We start from the raw sequence: 23,146 nt of genomic DNA, 5'->3' as shown, positions 1-23,146 counted from the left end.
CCAGGGGCAATAATCATTTTAAATAATAACAATAATAATAATTATACATAAAAATGTATTTGAAAATAAATGTTGTGCAGCGCCGGAGAAGCTGATAACTTGATCTTGACCCTTAAGAAACATTAATGAATGCTGTCATTTAAAAAAATCTGCTTCAAATTGAATTACAAATCAAAAGAATTGCTAATTACAACATTGAAATAAAAATGTAAAGGGTGTACAAATCCTAATTGTGAATGTAAATAATTGGCAATCATACAGTGATCATGCATAAAATTATGACCATTGTGTTGGTACCCCTTTGCTAGCAAAACAGCCTTGACCCATTGAGGCATGGACTCCACTACACCCCTGAAGGTGTGCTGTGGTATCTCGCACCAAGATATAAGCAGCAGATCCTTTAAGTCCTATAAGTTGCAAGGTGGGGCCTCCATGGACCAAACCGGACCATACTGTGGGATATGGTTTGTTCTCCATATCCCACAGATGCTCGATCGGATTGAAATCTGGGGAATTTTGAGGCCTAGTCAACACCTCAAACACGTTGTTGTGCTCCTAAAACCATTCCAGAACCATTTCTGCTTTGTGGCAGGGTACATTGTCCTGCTGAAAGAGGCCACAACCACCAGGGAATACCGTTTCCATGAAACGGTGTACATGGTGTGCAACAATGCTTAGGTGGGTGGTACGTGTCAAGTAATATCCACATTGATGGCAGGACTCAAGGCTTCCCAGCAAGTCCTGGTGCCATGTGTTCCCCAGGTAACCGATGCACCCTGACTGGTTTGCAGCTATGCAGCCCCATACACTATAAACTGCGATGCACATTCTGACAGCTTTCTGTCAGAACCAGCATTAACTTCTTGAGCAAACTGAGGAACTGTAGCTCGTCTGTTTGATTGGACCACACAGGCCAGCCTTTGTTCCCCACATGCATCAGCCTTGGCCGCCTATGATCCTGTGGCCGGTTCACCACTGTTCCTTCCTTAGTGCCCTTTTGATCAATACTGACCACTGTAGACTGGGAACACCCCGCAAGAGCTGCCGTTTTGGAGATGCTCTGACCCAGTCATCTAGCCATTACAATTTGACCATTGTCAAACTCGCTCAAATCCTTACACTTACCCATTTTTCCTGCTTCTAAAACATCAACTTTGAGAACAAAATGTTCACTTGCTGCCTAATATATCCCACCCGCTAACAATTGCCGTGATAAAGAGATAATCAGTGTGTTATTCACTCCACATCCCCACCATAATGTTATGGCTGATTGGTACTGCCAAAAGAAGTATGTTTCCTCACGTGCCACAAGAGGGCAGTAATATGAATTATTCTTGAGAAATATTTAAAGTCTCATTTCGTTTGTGAAATATATAGTGATAACGTTGTGTTTGGAACTCGCAAACTGGGATCAAAGTTTGCCGAGTTAGGCGCAATCCTGGGTCAGCATATTTTGTTGATCCTGGAACAACATTCCTGTGACAGGAATCCTGTCTGAAAATGTGATCCTAACATACATAAGTTATCCGTAAAATAAGAGGGAAATGATGGGTGAATAACACTGAATGTAGAAACACCTTACCCTGGTTGTAAGCCTAAACTCTCAAATCTGATTGGTTGACTGGAATGCTGCTCCAAAGAACATGTTTCACTTAGTAAAATCAGGTTCTGTCTTGTTTATTTAGTGACATCTTCATGTTATCTGTGGTACTGCATCTGACGTGTATAAACAATAAAAACATTCACCACAGCACACATTATACTCTCCAGCACCACACACTCTTGTTTCTTTTCATATTTTATTGGGTATATTTACAAACACCAACATGCATAGAGCTGATTCACAGGGAATTACAGAACTCAAGAGTTGGTACAGAACATATTATGCTTAAAGTGTGCTACCAGCGATGGGCAATACCACACAGAGCTATGCAACTCATTACCACACAAAAGTACACACACACACAAGTGATAGATAGATAGATAGATAGAGAGAGAGAGATAGACAAGAGAAACAGATGAGAAGCAGATCAATTGGTATAATTAACCACAAACAATAAGAACACTATATTTATAATGGACCATAGTTTCTTTCTCCGAAACACACTAATGTAATTCAAATGTCACAATTATAAATGTAGTTATCATGAAAATAACAGCAACAAGAAAAATAATATAGTAATTTTAAAAAATGATTAAGTCATGCATCATTGCAGTTTGCCCTGTGAGGTAAGACTATGACACTAAATATGATTTTCTACCGAAACCTTGCTTGCTCTCAAATCTTAGCATTTTTATTATATTTTTTATTCATTATTAAAAGAGACAAGTTCAACCCAATTGCAAAGCTAAGTTCTGTATCATTTGTTTTTATATACCTCCTAAACTATATCCTAAAAACAGTACCAATTGTCCCTGACAAACTCATAGGTACACAAATCCCATACAGTAAGTTTCAATTGTAAGCTTTCATACATTATACATACAGTAACGTGAATGCTCAGTTCTTTCACTGCTCAGTTGCTACTATAGCCAGCTGTTTCTCTGCAATTGAATGGAATTGTCCAGAAGGTATATCATCATGTGGTGTAATGGACAAAACTGTGTTCCATGCGGACTGACATATTACCGTGACAAGATTAATCTTTTGTCTAATATGTTTTTAATTAGCAGCTTGGCTGAAAGCAGTGTGTGACAAAACTGTATACTACACGTGAGCATTCAATTGTGGAAACACAGAGACCCATTTTATGAACAAGAATAAGCCAACTCTAATTTAAATCACCTTTCCCACTACAGCCACTAAAACTCTGGCCTATACCATTAGAATAAAGCATTTTTATCATGAGTGAATGTGTCCGTGCTCACAAAGAAGTTGTATAGATGAGTATTACCTTACATTTGCTACACACATTCATACACATTCATGCAGGTTTAGTATTGTAAACCCCTGATTCAACACATTATACTGATGCAGAATATCCATTCAAAAGAAAATCATTAATGCTATCAATCATATATGGTTTCCCCAGCAACAAGCCTCATAAACAATACAGTACAGAGTATGCATAGTCACTATCAAGCTCATGGTGATACAGATCTTACCACATAAGCCATCACACTTTAAGAAATATAAAAGAATCATCTACACACTACCACGCTAATATATTTGACTGTTACCATTGAGATCTACAATAATAACATTAAGACAATAATAATGTTGGTCAAAAATGTTCAAAAAAAGTGTATTCTTTTTTTGGAGAGATAATAAAAGTGTGTATATTAGGGAATCTTCAGGCAACACTATCAATTGTTGGTGTAAAAATTAGGAGACCAAATTATTACTATTTTGAGGAATAAATTATTGTTAATTATTAAGCAATTAGTTTGTAGACTGACTAGTCAGTAAATCCTTATGAAATAGCTGTATAGTAAGTTTTAAAAAAATAACACATTAATTGTATAATAAATGAAAGAGTTAACTTGATTTATGCTCTAAGGCAGCCCCCAAATAACCAAAACTCATGCCTTTGCGATAAAATCGTGCGTATCTTTATAAAACATTGCTGGGCTGATGATATGACAAGAAAGAGGTTTACATGAAAAAAGCCACATATGCATATTGGACTTAAAATGATGACGAAGTACTGTTTTACGAATATGCATTTTTTGATATCTTTGCACTGAGCTCTTTAATCAAGTAAACTTGTGGGAAATGCTTATGTTATGGCAGAACACCTAATAATAAATATAATATGAATGGTTTTTTTTTGTTAAACATGATACTTATTCATTACCCATTTCTATTTCCTGTTTACCTGTCTATCATATTTGTAAAATCTAAATATATATATATATATAGATAATTTATACAGTAATTTATAATGAGTTGTTTCCTATATAACACAGAAAATATTCCAGACATCACAAACCAGGCAACGAGGGTCAGAGATAAACAGATAAACATGTAACACAGCTACTAATAACTACATCTATATATGGTCTTTTTTCCTTGTATGTTATCCCCTGATATTCTTTCACACAAACATACAGGCAGAATTAAAGTTAAGTCACATGATAAGTGAAGCATAACCAATGGGAACAAGGCCCTCTTTGTGACCTTGACGACATCGAATCCAGTCGTGGTCCACACCTCCCAACAGAACAAGCTCCTCCCCCTTCCTGAAGCTTAGCTCGGCTCCGGTGCCTATGTGGTCACACAGAGCTCTGACCGCCCTGATGAATCAGAAAACAAGACTCAGCACATTGTTTACAGTAATAGCTGTGTTGCTGTTGTTAACTGAAATTAACGATAACAATAAAGCCCCTATGAATTCAAATCTCAGCTCAAGACCTATTTGTATTATTAGTCATAGTGTGCATTTGCTTCATGTACTGCTCACTGTGTTTATATGCTTATACCTTTCTATGCCGTCTACTTGGTGCTGTGTAATTCTTTATGGATTTGAATGGTTTGCACAATTTGATATACCTGCTAAACACAACCACATTGGCTCTTGTTCTGAACTGGGCAAATGTCCATTGTCCATATGACTGTCCCATATGACTGACTGTACGATTGTCATGTTATTGTTCTAAAGGACATACCGTAATAATTCGTTAATTTGTTACATTTATATATGGCTTTTCTAGGCACTCAAAGCGCTTAACATAGAAGGGGGAATCTCCTCAACCAACAAAAATGACAAAAAATAAAATAAACTATATTAAAACTGGCATTACAAATACATCTGAAAATATAGAAATAAAAGTTTATTCAAAATATTAATAAAAAGTGTAGTATATGAATATTATTAAAATAACACTGAGTAAAAATGCTCAAAGACTAAATAGATTGTGCTTTATGGGGCAATATGACATAACTATATGGGTGACATAAAAATTGTCCATGATAAATCCAACTTTATGACTGTAAAATAACGTACACATTTTCCTTTCACCTTGAATACATGTACACATCATATTATTTTCCAAAAACCTTTTTTAAGTAAAAAGCTGTTGTTTTGCAAATATAATGAAATATTATTCTTCAAGTGTGGATTTTTTTTAAAAGTATTTCTGAATTAATAAAATTATGAGTTAGAGACTCTACAAAAAACACTTTTTTAAAAGGATCTAAAAAGGTTTGAACATTATTCTCATAAGACACTTAAATGTAAATATGATAAGAATGTGAATAATCTAATGGAAGCTTTACCTGAGGGGCTTTGGCTGATCCCTGGTTTCATTAATCTTTTCATTTTCATCTTCTTCCTTATCTTTGCTTCTCTGGAGCTCTTTCTTCTCAGGCGGACAACCCTGGCCAAGATTCACTATGCGAGAAAGGACGCTTACGCCAGGGGAGAGCCACTGAGATGGACGCCTATGTAACAGCATGGCGGAGAATAAAAAGATATGTAACACGAATAAACCTGACACATCTGAAACAAATTTAACTTGAAAAAAAAAAATTATCAAACCTGCTTGGTGGATTGTTGGGGCTCTTAGAAGCTCCAAAGAGTCGTCCAAGACCCCAAGGAACAGCTGCTCCACTATCCCACAAGGAAAGATCCTCTCTTGGTTGCTGTCTGTTTTCAACTGGACTTTTTGGATTCAGTGAGAAGCCTGTCTTGAATTCATCTGGTGAGTTAGAACCTTTAACATCCTCCGGGTCAGTCGCCAAACCAAAGTTCTGCCCTAAACGTTCCCCTAAACGCATTACTGCCCCCCAGCCTTGCTGAAGAGCCTGGCCTGCCTGCTGGGAAATGCTTCCGGCATTAAGAGGTGCGGAGATCTCATTCCCTTTAAACCATGATAATGGTGGATTGGCTTCCTCCTTGATGACGCTTGATGACAGCGAAATTGGATTGCGATAGGCTGACACATCAAGGACATGACTTGTGAGACCTGAAGTAGGGTTGGTGTCTAAACCCAAACTGCCACAGTCTTGCTCTAACAGGCTTCCAAGATTGTGGCCATTTCCTTGGAAAATCCCCTTGGGTGACAAGTGGAAGCTGAAGTCTTCATTTGGCGGGCTATATATCTCAGATGTTTGACTGGCAGGGGTAAGGGTTGGGGAGGAGGGGTCAAGGTGGTGATGCTGAAACAGCAGGTCGAGGTTAAAGGTCAGAAGAGAGAGAGGCTGCAGTAGGAGGAGAAGCTCCTCAAAAAGAGACTGGCAAGAAGTGAGTGACAGACGCATGAAGGAATTGGGGCGATAATATGTCTCCAACACATCTGCGGGACGTAAAAAAGTCATTACAGTTATTATTATTTTAAAAAAAGTTAATAAAAAAATATAAATATATAAAAATATATTACAGGATTTATTAAAATAAATAAAAAATGTAAACATTTAAATTGCATTAACTGGTTAAAATATTTTGTGGCTAAATGGGAAAGACAGAGGTTGTATAGTCTGATTTTGCTGCCCTGTTGTGTTTATGTTCCTTAAAAACTGGAGTCATGTTGTTCATTTATTTAGACCTCGAAAAGTTAATTTATGAAGATTATACTGATGAACAAAATGAATCATAACTTTTCTTGGTTTTCTGTGGTAATCCAAAAGCCAGTTAAAAAAAATCCTATTGGCTTTTTGTCAAGGGTACCAGGCTGGTGCAAACTGCCTGCTTGGGCTAAAAAAATGTCATCACTGCAGCAATCTATGAGAGCCGTTTTTAGCTCAGTTGCATTTTGTTGTTAATATTTGATCGCTGTGAAATTATAAAAAAAATATAATAATGTAATGTAAAATCAATCACAGCTATCACAACCCCAGACAAGTCAGTAACTTATTTGTTGCTGGTCCAAGGTGGCTTACTAGCTGCTGTTGTTTCAAAAACTAGCTTAAGATGGATTTTCCACCAAGGACCATTAGAGAACAACAGTAAATATGAATACTTACCACTGCAGGACTGCAGATGCGAAAGCCAGTAATCCAGAAGTTTGACACTACATGACAGATTAGAAGAGAATAAGAATAAATTATTGGAGAAAAACAGGAAGAGTGAGGCAAGGCAAGGCAAGTTTATTTGTATAGCACATTTCATACCCAATGGCAATTCAAAGTGCTTTACATAGAAATTAATTAAAACAGGGGTAACAAAGGCATGAGAAAAAAGAATACCATATGGACGAATAAACTAATAAGATTAAGTATTAAGTAACAAATAATAAAAAATACAAATAATAAAAAAAAAAGATAAAATAAAATAAAGTGGTCAGATCCACAATAATGGTCTGATATAAAAATAAAACATTCTTCAGTTTACAGCCTACATCCATGTACCATCTTTTTTAGAACACCTCTCATTCATTTCTTTCTCAAACACGTTCATAACATCCATTTTGATCACTATTCCCTGATTTTTAATCAGGAGCCTTCTTGTTAAACCCATTCTCACTCATCATACCCTCCACAGATTTACACATACTCAAACCTTATTGTCAAACTTACTATTTCCATAGTTTTCACTCATCATATTTAACTTAAATGAACATATAAAATAACAATAACCAAAGATAAGAACAAAGGTAAACTAAAACAATTAAAAAGAATAAAGAGATAGGATAGGGTGCAATCAGTTGGACGTACAGTGGCTCAGTGCTCATTCAGTAAATGCACAGCTAAACAGATGTGTTTTAAATGAGAGGAAATCATCTTAGGTAGAAAGGTAGAAAAGATCTAAGGAAAATGCTGCCTTACTTGAGAAGGCCAAACAGGAAGGCGTTGAACCTGTGTCTGCTCTGCTTAAGCTGGGGAAGCCCCGCTACTTTAGTCTGGAGGTTGTGCAAAGCCTGTGTGCTCGGGCCTAAAGGAACACAATAAATGAAGATTTTAAAGCTACAAAATATGAGACAACGAATATGAGCAGCAAAAACAAAAACATTGAGGGAGAAAACCGATGAATATTTAAAGATTGGAAGTATGACAGACGCATGAGTCAATACTGCAGGGATTCACGATGCCAGGAAAGAAGAAAATGAAACAAGTTTGAGGATGAGAGACAGAGAAGGAGAGAGAAAGAGATGTAGATATAAAAATTAGATATTTAAAGGAGGTAATTGTCTTGTAATCCAGGTCAAGATGTCTTGTACCTGGTTTGGTGGAGGCCTGAACCAATCCCCAGGGAGAATTTGGCCTTCTGCCTGCAATGAGGTCACTCTGGTGGGGCTTGAGGCCATCACAGAGAAGGCTGCGCAGGGCTGGGCAAAGGCAATGCAGTACCAGACGACCCAGAGAGGGATTTACACTGCTGTCTCCAGAAAGAGTCTGTCAACAGAGGTCAAGAAAAGGGCAATGGAGGATAGACAGATGAAAGAAAGGGAGAGAGACAGACAGAGGAAAAAAAATTGCAAAGCAATGGAAAAAAGAGATATAGGATGTATATAAAGTATTTAAAATTAATAAAAAAGGTAGAGAGAGGGAGCAAGAAATAGGAGAAAGAAGTGAAAAAGGTGCATGAGGTTAGTGTGCAAATAAGTTATTTGCAAATCTCATGTTTATGGACTTTGATGTACCTTATTTACTGAGTAAAACTGGAGAAAGAAAAAGGAAGAGATAAGCCAAGTGCATGGAAGTGGCATGGAGAGAGGGGAAAAAACAGGTAGGGATTTACTAATTTTAGTTCAAAGTTCTTTTCTTTTTTTACTGTGGGAATAATAAACTAAAGTGGGGTTAATGATGCAAAGTTTAAAACCAAAAGCTAGCACAAAACTGACCTTCTGTACAACAGTCCGGGATGAAGTGAACTGAGCCAAAATGGCCTCCACTGCCACACTGACTGAACTGACAAGAGCTGTGTGACAAAAACACATACATTACATTTACATTTCTTTTAATGAATGAGAAATTAAGACAAATATGGACCAGCTCTTTTTTTATAATCATGAGGTATACTATACTATATTACTTTTCTTTTCTTGCAGGCATGCAGAAGACAGCCCTTCAGCACTCAGTGAGGTCCTCACATCATCTCCCATCCAGGCCTTGTTCTTATGCTCGGAGCCGGCAAATGAGAAGCTGCGAACAGCTATTAGGAGGGAAAGACAGCAGGGTGGGGTTAGAAACTCGATTAACAGAAGGTAATGTATTACAGCTGATCCTGATTCATCCAGTGCAGAAGGTGACAGCAGTTTGTGAGGAACAAATATTAATGAATAAATTATGAAAGATATTTATTCATTTGAGACATATTTGGGTTTGTCACATGCATTACCATAAGGTAAGTGAAAAACAAAACATGCTGAGCAGCATAAAAAAAGAAAGACCAATCTCTTAAAAATAAACAAATAAACAAATATAAAATGCACAAAAAACATTAAATCAAAAACAAAAGCACAGACATATATATATATATATATATATATATATATATATATATATTTTTTATATATATATATATATATACATATATATATATATATATATATATATATATATATATATATATATATATATATAAATAAATAAATTAATTAATTTATAGTTAAAGCTATAAATATATTTGTATATAAAAAAATAATTAAGCTATATTATGTCACTTTTTTGTATCATAAATCCATCTTCCAAGCCATATTTTTTATTTAATATTATTTTATCTCTATTAATAATTAATATTATTTTCATCTATATTTTAGAGTCTGGATGGATTTTGCTTGAAACTGCATTTGTCCGGAATTAATTCTGTGCATGTTTATGTCATATCCATAGATAAAGGAAAGAAGAGGGTACTATTATATGCAATGGAAGGTGCGTAAACAGTGTTTAATCTCTAAACCAGTAATTCTTTGGTCTAGATTAGTCTTATAGCCTACTAGCCGAGTTCTAATAGTGTCCACTGTTTCAGACTGATGGCCTTTAGTCATTAAATTCATCCACGCAAAATAGCAAAGCCGAAGTACAACTCGCGTAATTTCCAAAACAATGTTCCTTCACAAGTAATTTGTTGTATGATCAACCGCTGGAGGGTCAAAAGTTACAAATAGTGCATCTTTAATTTACATAATTTAAAATAGGCTACAATATTTGAAGTGAACAAAAAAGAACACTAACAGAACATTAAAAAATAACATGAAATAAGCCATATATTAGCACTTTCAGAAAGAGGTTCTGATTTCGTCATGCAAAAGACAACCACATATTTCACACTGTCACAGACACTAACAGTGCTACAATATCCACAGGATATGAATGAGACGTACAGACAAACAGACATAGTGCAGTACAATCAAACAAAGTGGGAAAGAAGTGGAGGAAAGTGAGAGAAATGAGAATGCACTGATTGCTTACTAGAAGTGAGCGGTGGTGGACTCTGAGAGTGAAGTATGGGGGCCGATGGCTCCCGCAGAGGGGCTTGAACAGGGGGAGTGTACAGGTAAGGGTAGTAAAGGGGTGCAGCAAGGGCAGGAAGGGTGTGACTGCGAGGGAACAGGGGTGAGAAAAGACGCGCAACATCTGTGCCTGGAACTGGTGGGCCGGACCTGTGGGGGGGTGAGATTGCTCCTACGGGGGAAAGCCGTGGTGGGGCGCCTTTATGCAAGGGGCAGTTTTTGGGGTGGTAAAGGTAGTAGGCAGGGAAAGAGACAAGCTGCTGTTTGTTCATTAGTGTATTTTCATTACCATCATAAAAAGGGTTGATAGGTGGTTTTGAGTTATCAGTGTTGTCTAAGTTCAAATCAAACAGCGAGTCGGCATCTTTATAACTGTTTTTGTTCGCATAGCTCCGATTTTTGAGGTTTCGCATAGTAATGTAAGTCTGCATGTCAATGTTTTTGTATGGTGTTATGTCACCCTCAGTGAGTGTGTTAATGTTAGTTGGTGGTTCGGGGTCAGTGAACAGCTTCAGGGTATTTCTTGGGAATCTGGCTTCACTGTAGAGTGAATCATCATTTCTGATTAAATCTACTTCATTGTTATACTCAAGACAGAAGTTGTTTTTTACGCTCTCAGGTTCATGCCCACAGATGTATAAAGAATCTAGAAAGCTGTCAGCATGATTACAGCGGTGGTACAGAGAATTCATGTTACCACTGAGATCACGGTCTTGTTTATGGAACAAAAACCCATTGTCTTCTGGCCCAGCACAATACAGCGAGTCAGTATAGTCGTTTTTGCTGCTGTCAAAAGTAGAATTTATGCATAATGGGTTCGAGGTGTTTATGGAACCCTCACAGTGGGCCTCAGCATGATTCATGTTAGCGTCAGTGTGGTAAAATTGGGAGGCTTGTGACAGGGGAGCAGAGTGCAGGTAATAAGGTGAGGTCAAGGATTGGGATAGGGGAGGTGAGGACACTTTAACAGAAGCATTATGTGAAGAATTATGATAACAATGGAGAAGATTCAGAAACGAAAGGATGGGTAGAATAGTAAAGCAAACAGTAAAGAAAGAGGAAGAAAAAGAGAGAATGGAAATGTTAGTGTCATTTTGAAGAGAGAATGCTTATGTATATATGATGAAACATGATTGAGAACTCCTTCATACATTTAGTATGCTAAAGAGAGTATTTTCTGTGTTATAATAACCATACAAACATTAGAACACAGCACAACATGACACAGTGTATGGGGAAAGTATGCATATTATTCACTGTCCAAAGGTGAGAAAGTTTAGATCATAATAATACAGAATAAATACTAAATAAACAAGGCACAAGACAAAAATATGCATTAATTGAAAACAGGGTAAACACTTCCTCAACCATTTAAAAAACAAACAAACATAACAATAAGAAGCACTTAATCCATAAAATTCTCTAATACACAAATTCCTTCTTATAACTGCACAGAGTACTGAGAGCCACACCCTTATATCTTTTCTTTGCCTGTTTAACTACTAAATCCTACATTTTTCTATGGCAGTATTTGGTGTGCTAACAGCACTATATCTGATCCCTCAACATCTGACCGTGTGCAGAAAAGCATGCTCTCTCTATCTAGGATCTCACTAGGACCTGCACTAGGATCGCATTTCACTTGCAATGGCAACTTTGACTTGAAAGTTGCAATGGCAACTTATGACTTTCATATGCACAATATTACTTTTTGCCTTTTGTCAGTAGATTGTGTTTCATTTAAATGGATTATGGTGATCAAGTATTATAAAATTGAACCATCTAACTGAATCATTTTAAACCTCAGTCAGTCATAAGTGTACATTTTTCATCATACAGTACATACAGTATCTCTAGAGTATTATGATTTACTCACATAAAACCATTTTACTTTACCTTAACTTGTGCTGATATCTCTTACTCAAATGAAGTCAGTTTGACTCAGTATTTCCTGTTTCCCTGTTGCTGAATCGTGATTGGTGTAAAGATCTGAGTCATGCCTTTCCTACACTTAAAGGCATACAGTCTTTTTTTGTGTGCTAGCTGACAGTCACAAATATGAGTGGTGGAGGGTGTAATGATTCATGAAATAAAAGACACACAACTTGAAGAACTAAACACCAAAGTGTTAAATTCAAAAATACTAATATCCATGAAAAATATGAATAGCACAAATATTGCTAATGCATGGGTTAGCTGAGTTCTATGATGTGATAACAAAAATGAGGGCTCCCTCAAATGTATTTGCTACTCAATTTACAAGCACATTAGAGGCCATTTATATCTGATGTCAAAAGTGAAGTAACCTGATCCAAGCCAATTTGCCTTTCCATTGGGCAGATAAACAGTGCAGAAAGGAGCACAGCAAAAGGGAACTGGCAAATGTAAAATAACGAGAAGTGATAATAACAAGCATTGGAGTGTCAAATTATTAAAAGGAGAAAGCAAGGCATGTCAGAAAGATGACAAAGCAGGGTTAAGGACAGAGGCAGAAAGGTTTGGAGTGTGCATTATTACTATGTTTGATACAACATTTGTGATTGTATCACTTTAAGGGAAATGACAACTCTTTTGACTTGAAAGTTAAAACTGAAAAATAGGAAAAATGACTGAGGAAAGTATGACAGAATGTGTGGCAAGGCAAGGGAAGAGAGGATGAGAGAAAAAGGGAATTAGCCTGCTGAGAGGATGAATAATTAAAAGGCTTTGTGACATCATGAGAAACAACAGAGCTTTAAGCTTGCTGCATTCTGAGATACCCTCCAGTCTTTCTCTGCTGATTCATCTACCCATCTGCCTGTGTGACTCTCATCTTGGCTCACCACGTTCAATGTCAATAAAAAATATATATTTTACTTTGTCTTTAATATTTCACTGAACTTGGACTTTTAAATCTCTTAGACAAAACAGGTCAGAGAAAACAAATGTATTTATTAAATGCAACTTTACCTGTTGTCCTTGATTCCAAAGTCCATGCTCCATCTGCCATTCCCCTAACTTCCACCTCATCCTCGTCTTCCATCTTTTTGGTGTGAACAGCTTTATCTCTTTCATCACAAATAGTCCTAAGGCTGCCTTCGTTTACTAAACAGCCAATTTGTTGGGACACTTTGGGTTCTGCTGGGCAATCATCTTGTATATTCAGGCGGCACATTTCCCTAAAGAGGGACAATGAGGCAGGAGTGGGTGGTGGCTGAAGAAAAGACGCTTGTGCTTGGGAAGTATATTCCCAGCCATCCCCATCAATCTTCTCTCTTCTCCATTTGAGGTTGTAAAGGAAATCAGGGTCTGGGGTGATGACAGTCGGATCGGGTTCTGGTTGAATATGGGCTGGATTGGAGCTCTGTTTGCTTCTGTTGCGTAATTCTTTAAAGGTTGTGACTTTTAAGCCTGAAGCTGAGCCTTTTTTCAATGTGCCATCATTGGACAATTTTCGCATCTCGAGAGGTGCTGACTCTGTTTCTGGGGTAAACGCTATCAGCCAATCAAATCTATCTGGGCGAGATGCATTGGCAGGTAGAGTGCATGGTTTAAGAGGGGGAAGCTGGGGAGGATTGGAGGCAATTGGTGGACAAGGGGGCAATGGTCGTGGAGGTGGAGGAGGAGGGGTGTCTGAAATGATAGAAGTATAATCAAAACTCCCAAAGCTAACATTCGGGATGTTTGTATTGCTAAGATCGGTGCTATAATATCCAGAGTTGGGAGATAGGCTAACATTGGATCCACAACTGCAGCTATGATTACAGTTTCCACCATTTTTCTTACGTCTTCTTGCCATTTCTGTGAAGGATGTTGTCCTGTTTGCTTCTTTCTGTTCATCTTTAGAAACATCCTTTTCACTGAGAGCATCTAATTCCTTTACACCTGTGGACCTGTCTTCACCAAATCTGGTTCCTTCTCTCAATATGGAATGCAACCCATTATCTACACCATCTTTCCTGTGTGTTGTGTTAACACTGATTTCTCCGATCTGAGAGACATCAGACATTGTTGGTTGCTCATTCTCCAGGACTACATCTACACAGACACCCAGCTCAGGACTAAGTTTAAGCAATTCAGCTTGGGTGAGGCCTGCTAGCGCAAGCAACTTCCGGATTTCCACATCCAGAGCATGAAAAGATGGAGGGGGTGGGAGTGATGGTGGAGGTGGAATAGCTGGAGGCGTGGACATTGCAGGTGGAGGTGGCAATGGAGGAGGTCTGGATGTTGGTGGTGGAAGGGAAAGAGGAGTGTTTTCTATTTCAAGCTGAGCAAGCCTTTGAGCCTCTAGGCGGGCTTTATGACGTCTTCTTGGGGGAGGAATGGGTGGTGTAGGGGAGGTGAGAGTAGGTCTGTCTGTGTTTATAGAGAAGTATGGCACAGGCTGTGATGGAGGAGGAGGAATGGCAGGAGGTTTTAAGGCTGGGGGTGAGGATGACAGTGCAGGCAAGGTAGGTGCAGGGACCATTGTAGAGAAAGGAGTTTTGTCATTAGTGGATGAGACTGAGAAGGCATGTCCACTGATGTTCTCATAAGTGTGTGATTCTGGATGAACACTCACATCCCTTGTTGGAGGCTTTGGGGGCCGGGGAGGAGGACCCAATGGCGATGAAGCTAGTGAATCAGAGGCAGGGGTTTCATCAAGGTCAGAAGGAGCTGTTAGATCTACCCCTGCATCAGAAAATTCCTGGGAGTCACTTGATTTGTTGCTTTTATACAAATTCCATGGAATGTCTATGTTGCCCATTTCATCCAAAACTCCAGTGATATCCTCATTGTCAAAGTCTAACCCTTCCTCCTGAAGTTTCACAAGATATGCCAACTTAACTTCTTTGTTGACTCTCTGAAGTTTCTGCTGGTGATCCAATCTATCTCTGATAATCAGCTCACCATCCAGTTCCCAATGTGCCAGCCTAACAATGCGGTAGAACAGATCCATTTTACCTAACTCTTCTATGGAATCTAAAAAATGGAGGAGATCCACTTTAATACATTTTCCTTCTTCTGATAACTTGCTCTCTGTGTAGTCAGAGGAAGGAGAGCAAGGGGCTGAGGGATAACCTTCATCAGAAGAGCAAGGCGATCTTGCAGAAGGGTTGAGATCCAATGGTAAGACACTGGACTGAAAGGTAAGGCAGTTGGAGACCCGGGAACGAGAAGATGGACAGTTTTCAGTAGCCTCTTGGTCTTGTGATGACAATGAAAATGTATCAGGGCAGTCACACTCCAGATCTGAGCAGCTACTAATGGATGTGGAAGAAGATGAGGTAGAAGATGTAAGGGAGAAGTCTAGCATGGATTCTGGGCAATTGCAGGAAGAAGGGACAAGAGTATCATCATCTTCGTCGTCATCTTCATCATCTTCACCATCACAATCACCGTTGCCATTCACATCAACATTTACATTTACACTGCAATCATCATTTTTTTGGTCACCACCCTCTTTTTCATCCACATTGCCATTTTCTTCTTCTCTCTCCTTCACTGGGATGGCATGAGGTTGCTTAACTTCTGGCTCACTCTCATCTTCTTTGATATCTTGTTTTGGAACAACCAATTCCTTCTGAGGAGGTGGCGGTGGTAGCTTCATTTGTTGCCTGATGTTTACAGTGTTATTGTTGTTATGGTTGTGATTAAAAAGGCTGTTGCTATCCTGAGGTGAATGGCCATCACAACACAGACATGGTAGGCTGGGCTCATTGCAGTTTGGATCCACAGCTGGGGCCAGGTTTGATACAGTTTGTCCACTTTTTGGTTTTGAGATTGCTGGAATTGCATGAGCACCATTCTTCTGTGACCGAACCAGTTTGGACTGAACCACTGGGGCTCGTGCACCTTGACCGGGGCCTTTTAACCTGGAAGACTCAGGTGGTCCACGAGTGCCACGCCGAGGGGATGAAGATGCTGTGTTCATGTTTTTGTCCTCCCTCTTAGCCCCTTGGCTTGGTTTTGCCTCTGTGCGCCTATTGTCAAACCTACGGGAACGTGGGGGCACAGAGGGACGAGAAGAGGGATGCATGGTGGTATATTTTTTTATGTCCTGATTATTATTTTGGTGTTTGTTTAAGGAGTTTGTAATGCTATGGGGTCACATCCTGGATTTAGTTAGTTCCTGAAATATCCACACACACAAAAAAAAATCTGTTTAGAAACAAGAATACAAGGAAACAGAAAAAAAAAGAATATATATATATATATACAATTTGTTTAACACTTTTAGTTTTAAATCTTTATAACTCTTTTATATAGAATTGGTATCCTCAATACTAATATTACATTTTCTGTATTACAAATATAATTGTAATAATATTGGCATAATAAGCCTATATAAAATACTTATTCCATCCGTGTGTATATGTTTGTATCAGTATTTCATATACTGTAGGCCTAGCTATTATATCAATATTATAGCATAATTTCAGACTCATTTATTGCATTCTCCCAAGTCAAGGGATTCTCGCAATTCTTTCTTATTTAGAGAATAATCTAAATATATGCTCCTCTTTATTATATAGAAAGGTAATAACGTGCTGTAGCAAAATGTAGCCTTAACATATCCAGAAATCTCTTTATTTCACTATACAAAACTATATGGCTTTTCTCTGTGGGAGCCATGTGGAGCAGAAAATCGTTGCAATAACTATCACTGTTTCGCTCTTCATAAACACCGTGGGCAATGCACTGCTCGCGCCCAATGTCCTTGGATACGGAGGATGTAAATCTAGGCCTAGCAGGCGCTTTAATAAATAAACTCATGTTTGATATAAATACACAAATGAACATCATGTACTCTAATACACAATTATTATATTTAACTATTATATTAAATCATTAAAAAGCATTTTAAAATGATATCTAACAAGATGTGAAGACATACGAGCTGTGTTGACACCTCCTCCGCAGACTTTAAATGGCACTGTATCAATACTGTAGACTAAAATTCCACATTAATAACGTATCGGTTTATGATATAGCTTCGAAAAATGTCTTTACAAGCAAAACAGATCAGAAAATAATCATAAAATTCGGCAATAAAACAAAACGCTTCAAATCTAGCATGCATGCAATACAAAAAAAGAATAGGCCTAATTTACCCAATTTCCAGGATATAAAAGATGCTCTCTTCTTGATCCCGATCCCTATTCCATCGCTCAAGCCATGACTCTGGAATTATTATATGCCGTTATTCTCTTTCCTCCTGTCTATCGCTCCGTCATCTAACCCTCCCCTCTTCCCTCTCATCCCATCCGCGAGACCACACCCCTCAGCAGCATCTCTCTTCTGCTTGAGCCTAGTAGTGCTGCGCGCGCAACGTCAGTCTTCTCTGGCACACACTCATTTAAACACCCAAAAAGAATGTTGATCAGATTTGTTTATTAAAAACACATTGCTGTATTTCTGTAATGTAAATTTACAGCAGTAATGCGTATTGATGATCACTGAACGGATACTTGAGACAGACATTCCGGTAGTCATACATTTACAGTATTGTGACAGGTTTCACAAACCAACAAACAAACACACACACCTAGGATACTAAAAGAAACTGCCATGAAGTGCCATTGTGCTCTTCTTGGGTATTTACTTGCTGATCAAACTTACTAAATAATAAGTTAAAAATATCAAGGAATATGCATCTGTCCACTAGGACTGCACCCGATCAGCAGTTTATTGGTTCCTATACTTAGAATATTTGCTTTTATAACTATTTACTTATTTTTATTAAAGCTGCAGTCTGTAACTTTTTGCACTTTAGCGGTTAATAAACAGAACTACATTAATCTTGCTGAACAACATTGCAGCCGGAGCTCCTTGTCTATGGCGAGTCACACCGGGACTGTACTCCTCCGCAGCTCCTACCAGACCATTCTGAAATAGTCCCAATATAAACACTTATTATAAGTTTACCATAATGATTCAGGGTATGACAAAATGACAAAGATTAACAAATGGATTCAGAGTAAGACAAAAACACGGTTTGGAAAACGGATTTATGTTGTACATTCTCATTATATAATTTTTGTAAATCTTAAAAGGGATAGTTCAACCAAAAATTTAAATTTGATGTTTATCTGCTTACTCCCAGGGCATTCAAGATATAGGTGTAATATGAGATAAAAAATAAAAACATAAATACTGTTCGGTTTCTCGCAGAAATGGATCGTTTTGTGTGTTAAGACATCAATGTGTCGCCATGAGCCGCAGGGTTTACTATGGATTCGAATTGTGGTTTTTCTCTCTCATAGTGGCTCTCATAAAAATACATTCCATTGACATGCATTAATACGAGGAATTGTTGGAGTTAAAAAATGTAATTTGTGTACTACTGAAGAAACAAAGACACCTATATCTTTGATGCACTGGGGGTAAGCAGATAAACATAACATTTTCATATTTGGGTGACCTATCCCTTTAAAAAACTAAAGTTACAGACAACAGCTTTAAATTCTTTTTCATTTCTTTCTTACTCTTCCTAGTTCATCCAAAGATGTTGAAAATACAGTATATAAGCTGATGAAAATAAACGGTTTATACATACTATGTATGTACTTCAGTTTCAACACTGATGTTGCGTATTGTCTGTGTGTACTATTTGTTGTACAATGCCTAACCTTTAAATCAGATGATTGTGTTTTCGCTGGAAAAATAAAAGGGAAAAAACAAAAATGAACTTTTAAATGCATCTAAACTCTTGACAGTATTTTTTAAAGTGCAGTTCAAATCTACCATTTTCATATACTAATTTCACTCAAAATACTAAAATCCCTCACTGCATATTTATTAGACCCAAGTCGGTGTGCCTAAAAATACAATAAAGTCCCTCCAGTTCTCTGAACCACACCTCATTTGTTCCTCTTATATATTTTTTTGGCAAAATTAAGAAAAACAGCATGAGGCAGATTCTTGGCGTGACGCTGGATGAGTTTTTGAAGGCGGTGATAACTCTCCTCTTCATGCTGATAATATCGGACAGGCATTTCCAGAGTATCATACAAAGCCTTGACCCGTTCAACACTTTCAGCATCACTACGCCCATAACATGCCTGAGAGAAAGAAGATGATTTTAAGTCAGAAAACTGTTAACTTTAATAATAATTGCATTCATTATATTTGTTTGTCATCCAGCTTCCCTATACTCTCTCACCTCTAGTTCTGCCCTTTGTTCAGGTGTCATGATGCCCAATGCCGTCACCACCAGCCAGCTGCATTTGTTGTCCTGTATATCTGTGCCGATCTTTCCAGTCACTGCAGGGTCACCATAGCAATCTAGGTAGTCATCCTGTCAATGAAAAACATGTTATGAAGACTTTGAGATATTGCAAACAGATCTAATACCATTGAGGATACTAGGCTTCAAAAGAATAATACCTGTATCTGAAAGAACTCTCCCATCTCAAGTAAAATAGTTTTAGCATTGTTGTGTTCAGTCTCATTCTCAATCCCAGCCTGTAATCAATCCAAAAAACAAAACAAAACAAACAAAACAAAAAAAATCACAAAAATAATACTTTTCATCAAATATACACGAAACGTGTGTATGCAAAACTCACCATGTACATGGCTGCAGCCACAGGGAGATAAAACGAGTAGAATGCGGTCTTGTATTTCACAATGGCTTTGTACCTGAGGCAAACACACTGTAAGCATTTAAATTGTCTGTCCCATAAGTATTACAAGTCCAGCTCCGTTCTTCTCACCTCTCCATGGTAAAGCGATCAAGGTCGATTTTGTGTGGAGGTGCAGTCATCAGATCAAGCGCTTGACCTAACTCTGTCTGGAAAGAGGTCTTAAAGAAAAAAGATTCCGTTTTGAGACAGCGCAACTATGTCAGTATCAATTAAACAATATGCAACTAACATGATAGAAACAACTATCTTTGTACGAACTAACTGGCAGTGTGCAATAATAAGTTAAAATGTGAGTACATGTGCTTTAGCATACTCAAGCTTTTGGGTGTTACCTCAGTAAAAAGCTCAAGTAAATGGACATAGTAGCGCTGTCCTCTGCAATGTCTGCGAAGAAGGCGGTAGATCGACCCCTCCAGTAGAAAAGCGTCATTAATGGCATCCAGACCAATACCTTCCTGACAAATTCAAAACCAGCATAATTAGCACAGTTTCTATTATATATTACTACTGTAATATAATATAATATAAAATAATATAATAAATATAATATAATATAATATAATATAATATAATATAATATAATATAATACACCCCAAAATGAACATTTGGTCATCATTTACTCAAACTCACATTGTTCCAAACCTGTATGACTTTCATTCTAACCAAAAGGTTTGTGCTCCATTTTTGACTATACAGTAGAAGTCAATGAGGACCGAAACTGTTTGGTTTGCAACATTTTTCAGAATATCTTCTTTATTGGCTCTGTTCCACAGAGGCAATAAAGTCATGCAGGATTGTAATGATGACCAATTTGTTTGGGTGGAACATGCCTTTAACTGTACAAATTAAATAATAAAAGTCAGCAATCTTGTGTGTAAAAGAAAAAAAAAGAAAAGAAAAAAAAAGAGTTCAATAATTTCATTATTATTATCAAGAGGATAAAATGTTACATAGTAGAAAATCAGTATATATTTTCATAATTTGTAATGAGGAGGACTAGAAAAAAGTATTTAAAGAAAAAAGTATTTTAAAAAATAGAGAGATTCATCCACAATTAATAAAAAAATGGAAAATAATTATATCAGGTCAGTTTTTACACGTTTGTTTATCAATATACACTCCTTGAAATGTAATTTTACATCAGCATCCTTATCTTTAAATAAGCATAAATCAATTACCTTCTTATACCAGCAGGGTTGACCCCTTCTTGTCATGGATGCATCCATGATGTCATCAGCCACCAAGAAAAATGCCTGAAGCTGTAAAGAAATCAAATATTTTCCCACTGCACTATTTTCTTTTCTTTTTCTACATCAAAATTAATATGATCAATTTCACATTCACACACCAGTTCAATGCACCATCCAACCAAAAGGGCTCGATGAACTTCATCAGATGGCAATTCAGAGGGAGAGACCAACTCCCGTAAAGAACCAATCACAGACAAGCCTCGGTTTCTCTTGCCTCCAGGGGCATTGTACAGAAGCACCTAAAGAAAAAAGAAAAAAGAAAATCACACTTATTTCAAAAAACAAGCCAAAACAGAAAAATAATACAATAAATTCAATGCAGAGTTGATTAAGTATTGTTACAGATCTGCTGAAAGTTTTACATTGCAAATGCTTTGTGTCAGACTCTCAACCTTTGTTCTTTTTAACATTAGCATTTTCTATTTGTCAATGTACTGACATTGACATTTGTCAACCATGTCACATGGTATGCTTCTTAAACACTTTCACATTAAACAACCTGTGCAGCCTGTCATCTTCTATCGTTTAGTCTTTACCCATGTTTCTTCAGTACTGGTTGTGAGAGTTTACTCTACCTCTCTGACTCTGTTGAGGGCATCAGTGAGAACTGGATCAGTGAAGTCCTGCTCAGTAAGTTCAGACACCAGCTTTTCAAACTCCCCGTCAAAGAGCTGAGCATCAGACAACATCTTGTCTTTCTGCTGGACACCGTTACTGCACCTGCTGTCACCCTGAAGTGATGGAGCACACAATGACAGAGACATGAATACAAAAATAGGCAAACATTTGTCAACATGATTAGTGTATCATTTGGATTAATATGGAAATAATATCTCGTCCTATATGGAAAATACATACAACATACATAAAAACCTCACACTACTTAACGCAGCTTGTTCATGCATTAGGTTAATCTGCAGTAAAACTCTTATTTAGCATGCTTTTATGTAACATTGCTAAATTAATTATATGCAATTTTAGAAAATAACAACAAGACAATTACTTAGCACGATCAACATAACATAACGTTAAGCAATGTAGCTCTCATATGTAAACATGATCGCATAGACGTTGCTACTTTCGCTAAGAGCACTAACATTATTTACATCGTATTTGAGATTAACTTAACTGATTCTCTGTAAACTTTTATCATGCAAGAGGTTTACTTTGACTTACCATTACGAATCTGTCCTTGCTCAGACTACTGACTCGTTCATATCTGTGTGCTTTTATTTCACTTGCCGTATGAAAAGTCAAGACTGCCCATAAGACTGAAGGCGTACCGCATATTGTAGTTTTTCTGTACATATGTTTCGGGCTGAAGTCCCCATTTTTACACTTCAAGTACCAAGATGCTTTGCGCATGATCTGTTGGGGCGTGTTCGCAAAAGCTCATATGACATCACGTACATCCATTGGCGAAAGTAATCGCACGAGGATGGGCTACAGAGAATTTAGCCAATGAGATGAAACTATCCACGACGCTAAGGGTGGAGTGAATGCAAGTGAACCTATCAGATTCGGCAAACTATCTCGTAGCATAATATTCACTAGATTAATGAACAATTATTTCTTCACTGTTGGACCCCAAAATGTTAGTTACGTTGCTCTATTTTTAAACTATTAATCTTATACTGAACTAGAATTTTATATTCTTGTCTTTTCCAGTTAGTTTAGAAATTATTCTTGTGAAATCAAACCAGTGAATCTCAGACATTTTCACCATTTAAAAAAAAAATATGAACACTTACTCCGTTGTTGTAATTTTTGTTTATATGCTGCTATAGGCCTACATGCCTTACCTTAAATTATTTCTTACCAAGTAGGCTACTAATATATTTTTTAAATTATTATTATTATTGTTGTTGTTTTTGTTTAGCTTGTTATAAATTTGAATAGGCCAAACACTAATATAGGCTACTGTATATATGTGAATTTATTTGTTGCAACTCGTC

At 37.4% G+C, this 23,146-nt stretch overlaps 2 protein-coding genes and 1 pseudogene across 4 annotated transcripts; 1 reads left to right on the top strand and 2 right to left on the bottom strand.

The window, feature by feature from the left end:
- Window positions 1-1,780: 1,780 nt before the first annotated feature.
- On the bottom strand, window positions 1,781-17,567 carry rusc1 (RUN and SH3 domain containing 1). Of its 3 annotated transcripts, XM_067448999.1 has the most exons (12): window positions 17,406-17,567; window positions 13,282-16,423; window positions 10,292-11,293; window positions 8,913-9,032; window positions 8,722-8,798; window positions 8,521-8,538; window positions 8,098-8,272; window positions 7,706-7,811; window positions 6,905-6,951; window positions 5,481-6,237; window positions 5,219-5,383; window positions 1,781-4,236 (listed from the first exon to the last, which is right to left on the bottom strand). In XM_067448999.1, the coding sequence occupies exons 2-12, from the start codon at window positions 16,328-16,330 to the stop codon at window positions 4,071-4,073; spliced, it is 5,682 nt and encodes a 1,893-aa protein (XP_067305100.1). In that variant the 5' UTR covers window positions 16,331-16,423; window positions 17,406-17,567; the 3' UTR covers window positions 1,781-4,070. The 3 variants fall into 3 exon arrangements, with proteins under 3 accessions (XP_067305100.1, XP_067305101.1, XP_067305102.1); XM_067449000.1 differs by lacking the exon at window positions 8,521-8,538; XM_067449001.1 differs by lacking the exon at window positions 10,292-11,293 and having other exon boundaries at window positions 17,406-17,565.
- LOC137083218 (uncharacterized) overlaps window positions 8,956-23,146 on the top strand; it is a 34,797-nt pseudogene continuing 20,606 nt past the window's right edge.
- On the bottom strand, window positions 17,669-22,577 carry fdps (farnesyl diphosphate synthase (farnesyl pyrophosphate synthetase, dimethylallyltranstransferase, geranyltranstransferase)). The gene is made up of 10 exons (XM_067449720.1): window positions 22,368-22,577; window positions 21,767-21,922; window positions 21,290-21,430; window positions 21,120-21,200; window positions 20,273-20,395; window positions 20,010-20,098; window positions 19,863-19,935; window positions 19,681-19,758; window positions 19,457-19,591; window positions 17,669-19,355 (listed from the first exon to the last, which is right to left on the bottom strand). Exons 1-10 carry the CDS (start codon window positions 22,554-22,556, stop codon window positions 19,155-19,157), a joined length of 1,266 nt encoding a protein of 421 aa, XP_067305821.1. The 5' UTR covers window positions 22,557-22,577; the 3' UTR covers window positions 17,669-19,154.

The sequence above is a fragment of the Pseudorasbora parva genome, chromosome 7, assembly GCF_024679245.1.
Source record: "Pseudorasbora parva isolate DD20220531a chromosome 7, ASM2467924v1, whole genome shotgun sequence".
In the NCBI taxonomy this organism is placed as follows: Eukaryota; Metazoa; Chordata; class Actinopteri; order Cypriniformes; family Gobionidae; genus Pseudorasbora; species Pseudorasbora parva.
The sequence above is the reverse complement of the archived record's forward strand: the minus strand, read 5'-3'. Positions and strand labels throughout refer to the sequence as shown.

Coding starts and splice junctions, on each gene's coding strand:
- rusc1 (XM_067448999.1), bottom strand. CDS start 16,330: ATGCATCCCTCTTCTCGTCCCTCTGTGCCCCCACGTTCCCGTAGGTTT. Junction 7,812..8,097: donor TCAGGCCTCCACCAAACCAG/GTACAAGACATC, acceptor GTGTTCCTTTAG/GCCCGAGCACACAGGCTTTG. Junction 5,384..5,480: donor CCCAACAATCCACCAAGCAG/GTTTGATAATTT, acceptor GCTGTTACATAG/GCGTCCATCTCAGTGGCTCT.
- fdps (XM_067449720.1), bottom strand. CDS start 22,556: ATGCGCAAAGCATCTTGGTACTTGAAGTGTAAAAATGGGGACTTCAGC. Junction 19,936..20,009: donor GATCGCTTTACCATGGAGAG/GTGAGAAGAACG, acceptor TGTTTGCCTCAG/GTACAAAGCCATTGTGAAAT. Junction 19,356..19,456: donor AACAAAGGGCAGAACTAGAG/GTGAGAGAGTAT, acceptor TCTTTCTCTCAG/GCATGTTATGGGCGTAGTGA.